Source organism: Trachemys scripta, chromosome 12 (genome assembly GCF_013100865.1).
Source record: "Trachemys scripta elegans isolate TJP31775 chromosome 12, CAS_Tse_1.0, whole genome shotgun sequence".
Classification (NCBI taxonomy): domain Eukaryota; kingdom Metazoa; phylum Chordata; order Testudines; family Emydidae; genus Trachemys; species Trachemys scripta.
Genome location: NC_048309.1, coordinates 19,864,220 through 19,876,568, shown reverse-complemented (window position 1 = coordinate 19,876,568; position 12,349 = coordinate 19,864,220). Strand labels below are relative to the sequence as shown.

At 41.4% G+C, this 12,349-nt stretch overlaps 1 protein-coding gene across 1 annotated transcript in view; it reads right to left on the bottom strand.

The window, feature by feature from the left end:
• STK4 (serine/threonine kinase 4) overlaps positions 1-12,349 on the bottom strand; it is a 73,780-nt gene that overhangs the window by 30,514 nt on the left and 30,917 nt on the right. Inside the window, exon 10 of the mRNA XM_034787309.1 lies at positions 9,717-9,874. Within this exon, the coding sequence (XP_034643200.1) occupies positions 9,717-9,874 (158 nt within the window). The remainder of the gene's footprint in view (positions 1-9,716; positions 9,875-12,349) is intronic.

Genomic DNA, 12,349 nt, shown 5'->3' with positions numbered 1-12,349 from the left:
CATCCCAGACCTGCAGCACTATGCGGTCCCACCACTCAGTGCTTGTTTCCCGTGCCCAGAATCGCCGTTTCACAGCATCAACATGACCCATTGCCACCGTGATGTCCTCGGCGCTGGGTCCCCTGCTTTCTGAGAGGTCTGTGCTACTCTCAGACTTCAGGTCATCACCGCGTTGACGTAGCCTCCTCGCCTGACTTTTCTGCATCTGCCTCAGGGCAACCTGTATGATAAGCTGCGAGGCGTTGAGAGCGGCCACAACTGCAGCGATGGTTGCAGTGGGCTCCATGCTCACAGTGCTGTGGCGTCCGCGCTGTCAATGACTTGAAAAGTGCGCGAAATGATTTCCCGCCGGCGCTTTCAGGGAGGGAGGGAGGGCGGGAGTGATGGACGGATGACGACAGTTACCCAAAAGCACCCTGGCCCCTTTTTTTTTTTACCCAGAAGGCATTTGCGGCTCCACCCAGAATTCCAATGGGCGGCGGGGACTCCGGGAACTGTGGGATAGCTGCCCTCAGTGCACCGCTTCCAATGTCGACGCTTTCCCCGTTAGTGTGGACTCACAAAGTCGAATTACTGTCCTTAGTGTGGACACACACGTTCGACTTTGCAATATCGATTCCAAATATTCGATTTAAGTAAAATCGAACTACTCTCGTAGTGTAGACAAGGCCTAAGTAATGAAGCGGAGCCAGTTATCTACCGTCCTCGGGGTGTCAAAATGTACAAAAAACCCACCTTCCTTCTTTCCTATATTCCCATGCCTTTGATTAGCTCAACTTCCACAAAGTCAGGCAAAAGGCAGGAAAGCCATAAGTGTCAACAAGAAGTTGCTAATAAATTCCATCCAACATCAGTGTTCAGAAAGACAGAAAGCAAACTGAACATACCAGGTATTGGTAGACACCAATGTGTTCATAAGACAAATTACACCCGCACGAAGCACTATAATGTATCAGACACTCTGGTCATTGTAAAGAAAAGCATGTTTACAATGATCGATAAGCAATAAATCACTTGGCCTCTAACAGGTCCTCTTATAGATCATTTGCAGTGAAATAAATGGATGGTTTCACTATACAACCAGCAGATCATTAACATTCTTCTGCAAGCCATGAAGTTGCCAGTGCATCAGAAAGGAATATGTAATACAGCTTGAAGTTTTAATTAATAAAAATACTCTTCAAACTTGAAATTTATCATTCTACCACTGCAGAAGAAACTGCACTGGGTTGTGAGTGACATGCCACTATGTTAGGATGTCAACAGTAGCTTTTGTGGAGAGACCAGGATTGAATGGGCTATGGGGCCTCAATTCACCCCTCACCCCATACACTAATGAGCCAATGTGGCTGGACCTTACACTGCCCAGGATGTAACTAACCTAAATAACTAGTGGATTCCAGCCTGCAGATGCTCTCAGTTTCACCAGAACTAAAATACAGTATACTGATTTAGCTTGTTCTGAAAACAAGAAACTTTTCTTCTCCATTCACAATATTATTTGCAGATGTTCAGTAAGAGTTAAGTTCAGAGCTCGGTATATCATAGAATCAAAATTAATATGTCTAGACAAAGGGGAGGGGAATCCACAGTGGCATTTCATCAACAATTCTGCAGGAGGAAGCTACTACTAATCTTTAAAATGCTTTTCCTTCTCTTCTTCCCTGCTAGTAAAATTACAACTATTCTTTTATGTTTGTTCTGACTTAAAGATCCCAGAAATTAGGGAGATACTAAATACAACAGATCCAAGACTACACTGCTATAAAGAGATGCTGACACAGCAAGGGGGAGTGGGGGAAATGCTTTGTTTTTAAAACACGTTGAGATATTCTCAGTATAACAGCTCAGAAAAAAAGTGTTACATTCCTATTCAAGAAAGAAAAAGGGCTCACTTTGGGTTACATTATATTGCAGAAGGGAACTGACCTGGACAATGGCCATTAAAAGCTCTGGACCAGAACTAGCTTACAGACGTGCACAATTACAACAACTTCTATCAGGTACACCTAAATGGAGATGATGGCTTCTAAAACTAACAAAAGATTGTTAATATTGCCCTGTGGAAATAGTCTTGTCTAAATATGCACCCTTTAAAGTAATTTAAATGAGGAAACCGAGATGGCACCATTAATTGCTTTCAGGATACATCTGTTAATTACAGTACTGATACCAACTGCATTTCCAATGCATTGCAGGGAATTTTTAAGAGACACAACAGATGTGGGTATATTTGTTAAATTAGTTAAAGCAAATATATTTTACAGTAATTTTTCCTTCAACTGTTTGCCAGTTTTTCCTTCATCACTTTGTGAATTATCCGAACAAAGGAAAATCCAGCACATGAATGTGTCTTTCTAAGGCTCACTCATCTGTATTTTTTTGTGACTCTTTCAATTTATGCAGCTTTCTGGTCCAAGTTACAATCCCCGGGGTCAGCCTGACAAAAGCAAAGAGGAAACATGGGCTAAAGAACTGAGCACTTTCCTGGGGCTCAGAGACATGGAAGCAAATTCCAGCTCTATCACTGACTTGCTGTGTGATTTTGGGCATGTCTCTTCACCTCTGTGCCTCCATTTCTCCTCCCACCCTTGATCTCATCTATTTAGACTGTGAACTCTGAGGCAGGGACTGTTGCTTATTTTGTGTTTGTACAGTATCTAGCACAGCGGGGCCCTGATTTTCGTTAGGGCCTGTAGGTGCTATTGGAATACAAAATAACCATCTAGCCGAAGCAGGCTAGAAGGAGAGTCTGACCCTTTGTCAGCCATGTGGAAGTCAAGCTGTTTCTTGGAATTTTTCCACCTCAATGGTGATTAGTGTCTTCTCATGTTACTTCTAGAATTTCTGAAGAGTCCTAATAATTGCAATGCATAAACCCCCCCCAAGAGACATACAGAAATGAAACATGACAGCCTGAAGTAGAGAGGAGATAGAATCTATGCTGGACTTGCTGAGTCCAACAATTAAACAGGCAAAAATTAATTCTTATCTTCTATGACTGAGACATAGCAGGGGTTTTATTAGCAGCTAATTGCAAAACACGTCTCAGATGGAACTAGATAGAGAACATTTACTATGGAGAACAATATTTTTTCCATAGGAGTGCTACGTGGCTAAAAGTTGTGTCTGTCTAATGCAAAACTGAGTACAGTGAACGTGTGAGCTAGGCATGTAAATATCGGTTAAAAAAGTTAACCTGTTAAACGATTAAAATTATTTCATTTAACTGGCTAACCGTTACCTGAGGTAGCTGGGGTCCGGCTGGCGCGGCCAGGGCTGGGGCGCGGCCAGTTGCCTGACTCGGTGTGGCACAGCCGGGGCTGGTGTCTGTCCACCCGGTTAGGCGCAGCATGGCCAGGGTCTGGCTGACCGGCACGGTGTGGCCTTGTTGGCACGGCCATTGCTGGGGACCGGCCCGATGTGGGGCTGCTGGGGTTAACAGTTAACTTTGGTTAACCTGTTAACCTTTTACATCCCTAGTGTGAGCAAATGCTGTGTATAGTAGCAGCTTCTTACTGTTCTTGCACAAACGTCTCTACAGGAGGCCAAACGGAGGATTATTAAAAGTCATCTTTGCTGCCTCGCACCAGGCATTTATGCTCCAGAGTGATCTACAGCAGTTTTATAACTGACTTGGTTTATGAAAGGAATGACACACACACACACACACACACACACACACACACACAGTTTACAGGAAAACTTGGAGATTATTAAGGAAGACACTCATCATTAGGCTCAAGGGGTGGAGCATGGAATATGACAGGCAGACACTGGCTTTCAGTAATTGCAGGGAAGGGAAAGGGCTTATTCACCAATACCTAGGCATGAACCAAAATCAGACTTTTCCCAAAGAAGGTGGATTATTTGAAAGGAAGAGCCATGAATTTTGTTTCTAAATGGCTGTCTCCTTGCCCCGCCACAGAGCTAAAACTTGCCAATACAGGAATTCCTGCTAGTTTAAGAGAATTTAGAGGATTTTAATGAGGGCTAACAGGCAATGAGTAAAGCTCTCCTGGGATCCCTTGAACAAAAAAGCATACCCAGTTTCATCAACTGGATTTCTGCCAGGTATTCACTGGCAGCTCTGGAAATCAGAAGCAACATAAATAGCTAAATACAGCTGGGCAACTAACATAATTCTTAAGAGAAGCACCCCTAACAGGCCTCCAAAAGCACAGATATTGTGCAGGTGGCTTCAAACAAACCCAAAATGCTTATTTGAGACTTTAAGGCATCAGGGTTTGACCCTAGTGCTAATAAATACATTCTGAGAGATACAATTACCTGCGTTAAGTACTGAGACAATCTGCTTCTATCCTAACTTTCTGTAGTAGAAGTGACATAGCTACAGGTGCCTGTAGGGAAACATAAGATGATATCCAAATGCTTTTGCAATAGTGTCCAACACTAAGTATTGGTGAAATTTGACTCACTTCCAAGAAATTACCTAGAATTTGTGGCCAACCTTTTGATTAGTGAGACAAAGTAGTAATATATTATCTTAAGCAAAAGCTCAGCATTGCTATATAGAGACATTTAGAATTAGACAGAAAATCACATTACAGCAAAAGGACGCAGATTAACTAAAAAAAGTGTGTGTGGGGGAAGTTATTCCCATCTCATTCTCATCACTTTCCCATGGAATCTGGAACAGCTTTCAGTATTGTAATGATGCCAAGAAAGCATGGATCAGGAATTCATTATTGTGTTAACATAAAAAGACAGGTTTTCAGTGATTTAAAAGTTAGATTTTTTAAGTCAGCAGGTTCAGATAACTCTTGGATGCAAGAGTTTTAAAAGAGCTGTCTGAGGAGTTCGCTGGACTGTTAATGTGTATTTTCAGTAAATCTTGGAGCACTGGAGAAATTCCAGAAGACTGGAAGAAAGCTAATGTTGTCCCAATTTTAAAAAAAGGGTAAACAAGATGACCTGGGTAATTATAGGCCTGTCAGCCTGACACTAATACCGGACAAGACAATGGAGCAGCTGATACAGGACTCGATTAATAAAGAACTAAAGGAGGATAATGTAATAAACGCAAATCAACAAATGAATCCCGTCAAACTAAACTGATTTTTTTTTTATGATTACAAGTTTGGATGATAAAGGTAATAATGTTAATGTAATATACTTAGACTTCTGTAAGGCATTTGACTTGGTAAACAAAAACTGGAGGAGTGGTAAATAATGAAGAGGACAGGTCATTGATTCAGAGTGATCTGAATCACCTGATAAACTAGGAGCAAGCAAACAATATGCATTTTAATATGGTTAGGAACAAAGAATACAGGAAATTCTTACAGAATGGGGGACTCCATCCTGGGAAGCAGACACTCTGGAAAAGATTTGGCTATCATGGAGGATTATCAACTGAACATGAGCTCCCACTGTGATACTGTGACTAAAAGAGCTAATGCAACCCTAAGACGCACAAACAGGGGAATCTCGATTAAGAGTAGAGAGTTTATTTTAACTCATATTTGGCACGGGTGCAACCACTACTGGAATACTGTGTCCAGTTCTGTGCCAACAATTCAAGAAGAATGTTGATAAACTAGAGAGGGTTCAGAGAAGAGACACGAGAAGGATTAAAGGATTAGAAAGCATGCCTTATAGGCAGGGCCGGCTCCAGGCACCAGCCCAACAAGCAGCCAAGGGAAAGGGGTGGCACATCAGGCTCTTTGGTGGGAATGATGCTCTCAGAGGGAAGGACCTGCTGCCGAATTGCTGCCGAAGAAGAAAGCGGTGCAGTGGAGCTGCTGCCGATCGCGGCTTTTCCCCCCCTCCCAGCCACTTGGGGTGGCAAAAACCCTGGAGCCGGCCCTGCTTATAGGCACTCAATCTATTTAGTTTAACAAAGAGAAGGTTATAGGGTGACTTGATTACAGTCTATAAGTACCTACACGAGGAACAAATATTTAATAATAGGCTCTTCAATCTAGCCACGATTCAATTGCTGGAAGTTGAAGCTAGACAAATTCCGACTGGAAATAAGACATACGTTTTTAACAAGGAGAGTAAATTGTTCCAATGGTGAATTATGAAGGGTTGTGGTAGATTCCCAATCACCTGCAATTTTTAAATCAAGATTGGATGTTTTCCTCAAAGATATGCTCTAGAGTCTAGGAATTATTTTGGGGACATTCTGTGGCCTGTCATACACAGGTGGTCAGACAATGATGCCAATGGTCCCTCCTGGCCTTAGAATCTATGAAACAACTCCCAGTAGATCTACAATATACACTGAATAGTCATAGAAGATTCTATCGAAGTGCCCATAGTGGTAGATTTGGTCAGATAGTTACCATTCTAACTTCATTTTAATCTCTTCAAACTTCTCCCACTTCAGTCACAAATGAGATGAAAACGTTGGTCTACTTAGATAGAGGAAAAAAAAACCAACAAAACCCAAACACTCTTTAAACCAAAGTAAAGAAAAAGGTTATTTTGGTTTTTAAAAGAGCAGAACAAGTTTCAAAAGTTTTTTTTGTCTTGTCTTCATTGAAACGTATGAGGATAAATATTAGCACCAGCATGCAATGACTATGGAAGGAGTGACGGACACTTAAAAATTACAAGGCTAGAAATACAGATGCTTTATGATATCCCAGACCACTGCCATGGCACAGGTAGCGTGGTTGACAGCACATTTTGGTGACTGGAGTTCACAGCCTTTTTAAAGCAAGTTTTCCTCCCTTCCCCCAGTTTTTCCAGGTTTCAGAGTAGCAGCCGTGTTAGTCTGTATCCGCAAAAAGAAGAACAGGAGTACTTGTGGCACCTTAGAGACTAACAAATTTATTAGAGCATAAGCTTTCGTGGACTACAGCCCACTTCTTCGGATGCATATAGAATGGAACATATATTAGCCCACGAAAGCTTATGCTCTAATAAATTTGTTAGTCTCTAAGGTGCCACAAGTACTCCTGTTCTTCTTTTTCCAGTTTTTCCAGTTCCTTGGGTGACAGGAATGCCTTCATTTTTTGTACAGTGCCTTGCACATTATCAACACTTAACAAGTAACAGGAAGTCTGGATGAAAATAATGGAACCCTAATCCAACATCACATTGCTGTGGTGTATAAATAACTTCATATTTGCCTGCTTCAGAGGCTTCACAGGAACAGTTCTAACCAGGAAAAGGTCAAATGTTTTTCCACAAGGGAAAGGGGAAAAATCTCTTGTAATTAAATGTTGCTTGCTTGTAAACCAGGAGTCTCCAGTTTATAGAAGCTATGAGGGAGAAAGCATATAGGACTTATGGTAAGAGAACTGTTAAACTAAACTGTGCTAACAAACCAAACAGTATTTCAAATCACATTTCTTGAGGCTCAGAGAAACCAATATTTATCTCCAAGCTGACTGATCTGGTCTCTACTTGGAACCATAGAAGTTAAGATAAAAAGCATGCTCCTGTACACCCCCTCTGACAAAGCAGAATTAATCCAGTGCTGGGTTCGGTCTAGGTTGAATGTGCTTGATATTGCTAGTGAAAGTACTCTTACTTCAAGCAGTTTATGACATTGGGGCATTCAATTACTAAGCAGTTTAACAGATGAGTTTTGCCTAAAGCCCATCATTAGGTTAGTCTATTCAATTTTTTTAACCAAACAGGAGAGGTATTCAGCATTAGGTCTTTGATTGGATTACATAACATGTTACTGTTAATAACCCTCATTTAAGGGCTGCAGGGAATACCCTTGTGTCTATTAAACTAATGTTTGTTGCTTTCAAGTACTTATCCTACATAAAAGAAAATTAACTGGAGAGTCAGCTCAATTATAGAATTAAAAGGCAAGACTGTGGCATATTCATGCACGGCAGGAAAACAGAGCTAAGGAAGTGTACACTGCTTGGAAGTGAGATTTTTACAAATTAATGTAGGAGGGTGACCCAAGCACATTTAAATAATGTTTGATTTATTGCTTTCAAAAGGCTTCCTTTTTGTGTTTTCACCAAACTGGTAATCTATGTAAACAGCAATACTTGAGTAATAACAGAAGGCAGTAAAGAAGGTCATATAACTGAGTCAAAACAGCTACTCATCACAGGTCTAAAAATATTTCTTCTCTGTAAGCTGCAATGTTCTGAGCCTCTGTTTGCCAGAAGCTGGGAATGGGCGACAGGTGATGATTACCTGTTCTGTTCATTCCCTCTGAAGCACCTGGCATTGGCCACTGTCAGAAGACAGGATACCGGGCTAGCTGGACCATTGGTCTGACGCAGTATAGTCGTTCTTATGTCACACAACTTTCCCCTTTACCTTGTGCCTTCTACAGTGCACACTTCCCTCACTGTGTGCACACTCCCATTGAACTAGATGTGCCCTGATCCATAAGAGGACACCCCATTCTATGGTAATAAATTGGTGTCTTCACAGTTTTCAATAAAGTCCCAAAATGTTTATATGAAATTTTTAGATGGATTTTGGTATCAACCTATTAGAATTAAAACAGAAGAAAGCAATTTTTCCTCCACAACTCTTTTCAAAAGGAATGTGTATCCCTTACTATGCTAAAGTGTCTAGCCTCACATCGTTGGGCAATACCGAACACCCATTCAATGACAGCATGCACACATGGAGGAGGGAAGTTATGCTGCACCCCTTAAAGTAAGAGGGAGAGAGTTATATTATGTCAGAGGGTAGATGACTCTTTTAAAAGGAGTTGAGCCTAACCCTACCTGTGACTAATTAGCCACCGCCCAGTTGAGGCTGTGAGGCCAGGATTCAGGTGACAGCTTGAAGATCACCTGATCCTCATAAAAATCAACAAGTAACTCAGGTTAGCTGGAGAGCTGCAGGGAGTAGGAAGGCTCCTGCAGTAGTCCACAGTTCAGGAGAAGAGTCCATTTTTATAAAACTCTCAGGCAGATGGCTTGCAGAACATAATCTGCAAGGAACAGGCTAGGAAGGAAAAGGGAACAGACAGGCTCGCCCTGACTCCCAGGCAGAGTGTAATCCTGTAGAGAGTAGATAGGCTTCCGAAGATAACCCTTGGTCAAGTGGAAAAGGACACATTTGATACATTTTCTGTTATTTTGAAGTCCTTGAAGAAAAGGGACTGGAATCCTGTCGCTGGAGTGCTCTTTGATGCATAGGCAGCTGCAGGGTGGTGTGGAGGGTAATCAGAGCTCCAGGTGGGGGGTGGCTGACTGCTTCTGCCTCTTGGGAGCACTAGGGCTCAGGGCTTTAGACCTTGGGGGAGTGCTGGGACTCAGGGCTTCAGCCCTGCAGCTCTGCTCCTAGTTTCAGCCGGGGGGGGAGAAAGAGGGTGCATGATGGGCTGACACCGGCGCTCCCCTCATAGTTAAGCCCTAAGCCCCTACGCCCCCTGCAGGTCTGAAGCCAGGAAAGGAGCCACAGGGCTGAAGCCCCAATCCCCAGTGCTCCCAAGAATCAGAAGCCCAGACCACCACTCCCTGCCTGGAGCCCTGACCCTCCTCCTCCTGCAGCCTCAAGCCTCGCCCAAAGCCTAAGGACTAAAGCCCCGAGACAGTGAAGGGGGTGTGGGTGTGTCCGTCTCCGTCCCCCCCCACTGCTGCTGCAGGATTACTTCCAGTTCCACGGGGTGGCCAGTTGACCAGTATGTCTGTAACTCTGGTGTTTGTATCTTTGAGGTTCTACTGTACTTTGTCCAAATAAGAAAGCTATTATAGTAAGATTAACAGAAAACCTTTAAAATGGCCGTAATACATTTCAAAGTATATACTTACACATTCGTAGTCTCCATCCTGTGGTACCTTCCAATCAGAGGAATTTTTTGTCTGGCCAGATGCATTCTTCCCAAAGCTATTGATCTGATTCTCTTTCTCTTTTTGTTCAAAATATTCCAGGAATGATGGTTTGGCTGGCTGCATCGTTTCATCCCTCCCTGGAAATATTTAAAAAATGGTAAAACAATGGTCACTTCTGTAAAAATCGGAAACTAGAGCATTTTATATTACACCAAACAGAATCTGTCTCAAGCAATTAGATCACTAATAACAATAGTACTTGGTGCTGACAAAGTACTATCTATTTAGAAAGCACTAGACAAAAATCTAATCCTCACACCATTACTGTGATAGAAGTATTATCCCTATTTGCCTCGGTTTCCCCATCTGTAAGAGAGGTTAAGAGACCACAAAGCAAGTTGCATCAGAGCCAGAATTAGAAGTCCAGAGGTTCTGATTGTTAGACCTGTGCTGAGTCCATCAGACCAAACTGCTAAGTGACTGAGCCATATGTACTAGAAGCTGCATACAAACTTCAGCCAGCTGGATGCCAGTTTATTTATTCATTACAAAATATGAAAAAAGGATATCAATTAAAAGTTCAACAACTAATGAGACCAGAACCAAAATTTGTTTTACAAGTGAGAACATGCTACATTTTCCATTTGACTGCAACAGTACAGAAGGCCAGCTGCCACCACACTCCAAGAAAGCCCCTGTAAGCTCCTTTGTATAAAGGTTACATACCCTGTCCTTGGCTGAAGGCATGGGGAGAGACTATTAATTTTCTAAGGTATGCATGGGGCCGGGGAGAAATGGATTTTAAAATCAACACTTATTCTATCAGATTCTTTTGCTAGGAGATTTCCCTTAGTCAAATACAGGTTCTCCTACTGAGTCACACAAGTGCCTCATCTTTTTGTCATCAAATTTTTCATATTTCAAAAAACTAAGTACATGCCATGCACCTCAAACTCTCCATTACTAAGACCCTCTCAGTTCCATTACACATTCTTTAGAGGAATCACAATCTAAGTAAAAGGAAAGGCAGGGAGAACACTGTGGACTTATGGAGGACATGATGCAGTAGGAGTCCAGTTTTGCCAAGGAAAAGACCAAATGGGCTGTTTCGTTAGATTGGATTAGAAATAAGGACGGTAACATGCCCTGCCTTCCTTCAGCCACAATTACATTTGGATTGTGGTTTAATGTGAACTGTGCAGTGGTGCTGGAACTAGAGGTACTGCCGCACCCCTTGGCTTAAAGTATTAACACCACCAGATACATGGTTTCCATCATCAGCACCCCCACTATAAAAATTCTTACAGCACCCCTAGATCCGTGTACATTTAAGCATGAATTCACCCAACCAATCCCCATCACACCTGTTCATCTTATGTCAAAAGTGGAAGTGTGTGGCCAGACATTCAATTAGGACACTGATGCGGTTTGAAACACAGATGATATTTGAGGTATAGATGAGATGGGATCTAGGAGGAGCCCAGCCTTCCTCAGTTCATTAGTATGCCATATAGGGGGTTATGGATCAGGGGAAAAGAGACAAAGTGAACAGACTGTAGCCTCAAAGCACCTCAGGAAAAAAAAATCCAGACGATATAAGAACTGTTAGAAGTAACAAAATATTGAAAGTTTCAATGTGGATTCTTGACAGTATAAAAGGATATCACTGTCAAATTTAAGACTTACCTGCTAGTGCAATTGGTGCAGTTTCAGATGTTGTCGAATATGTATTCAAATTTAAATCTAACTTGTCATGCTGGACATAATGCAGATAATACTTTGTATAGAGTCTCAGCATAAGAATAAAAATATGCTTGTACTGAAGATGTATTGTTGCAGCAAGCTACATCTTAGGATCATGAAAACAAACTGTATTTATAAAGATTACTCACAGCTAAATGCAATATTGCTTTCATTTATGATAAATTGCTGCATATGGTTTTTGTGCACATTACATATGACTTAGTTCTGTAAGGGCAGGCCAACTAACCTATTTTGAATACCGTTTTCAAAAGGGAATGTTATTTCATTGTGATAAAAACACAGTTTTCTACACAATGCAATAAATCTATCATGTCTAAATACATTTTTAGCCATTACAGAGGTCAAGTCTCATATCCATAAAAGCCAGCAACTCATAAATTCACTTTCCCACAACAGTTACCCCAGGTCAAGTGCCAGTATAAATGGCACCAAAATTAGCCAAACATAAGCCAGGTCTAGACTGAGTAGTTAAGGGTACACCATCAAGTGCCATACAAGTGAATAAAGTATAATTGCCAAAACTAAAAAAAATGGGGCTTAAAATACATAAAATAGTCTCAAGTGATTTGCCAAATGTCCATAAGACAATTTCTGGCAAAGAGTTTCACATTTAGGAGATATGCAGACATAAGCTTGTCTAAATTTTCCAAGAGACTGTATGCTATTAATTAGTGCTTTATTTTTGATATCTGGAAATCCATACATGTTTAGTCACAGGATATTATTCTTTAAAGTAAAACTAACATATTATATTGTAGAACTTCATTTTCAGATTTTATCTGATTATTAATAGATATAATGGTTTGAATTCTTGTACCAACTTGATAGTTCAAGGACATCTTGTGTGT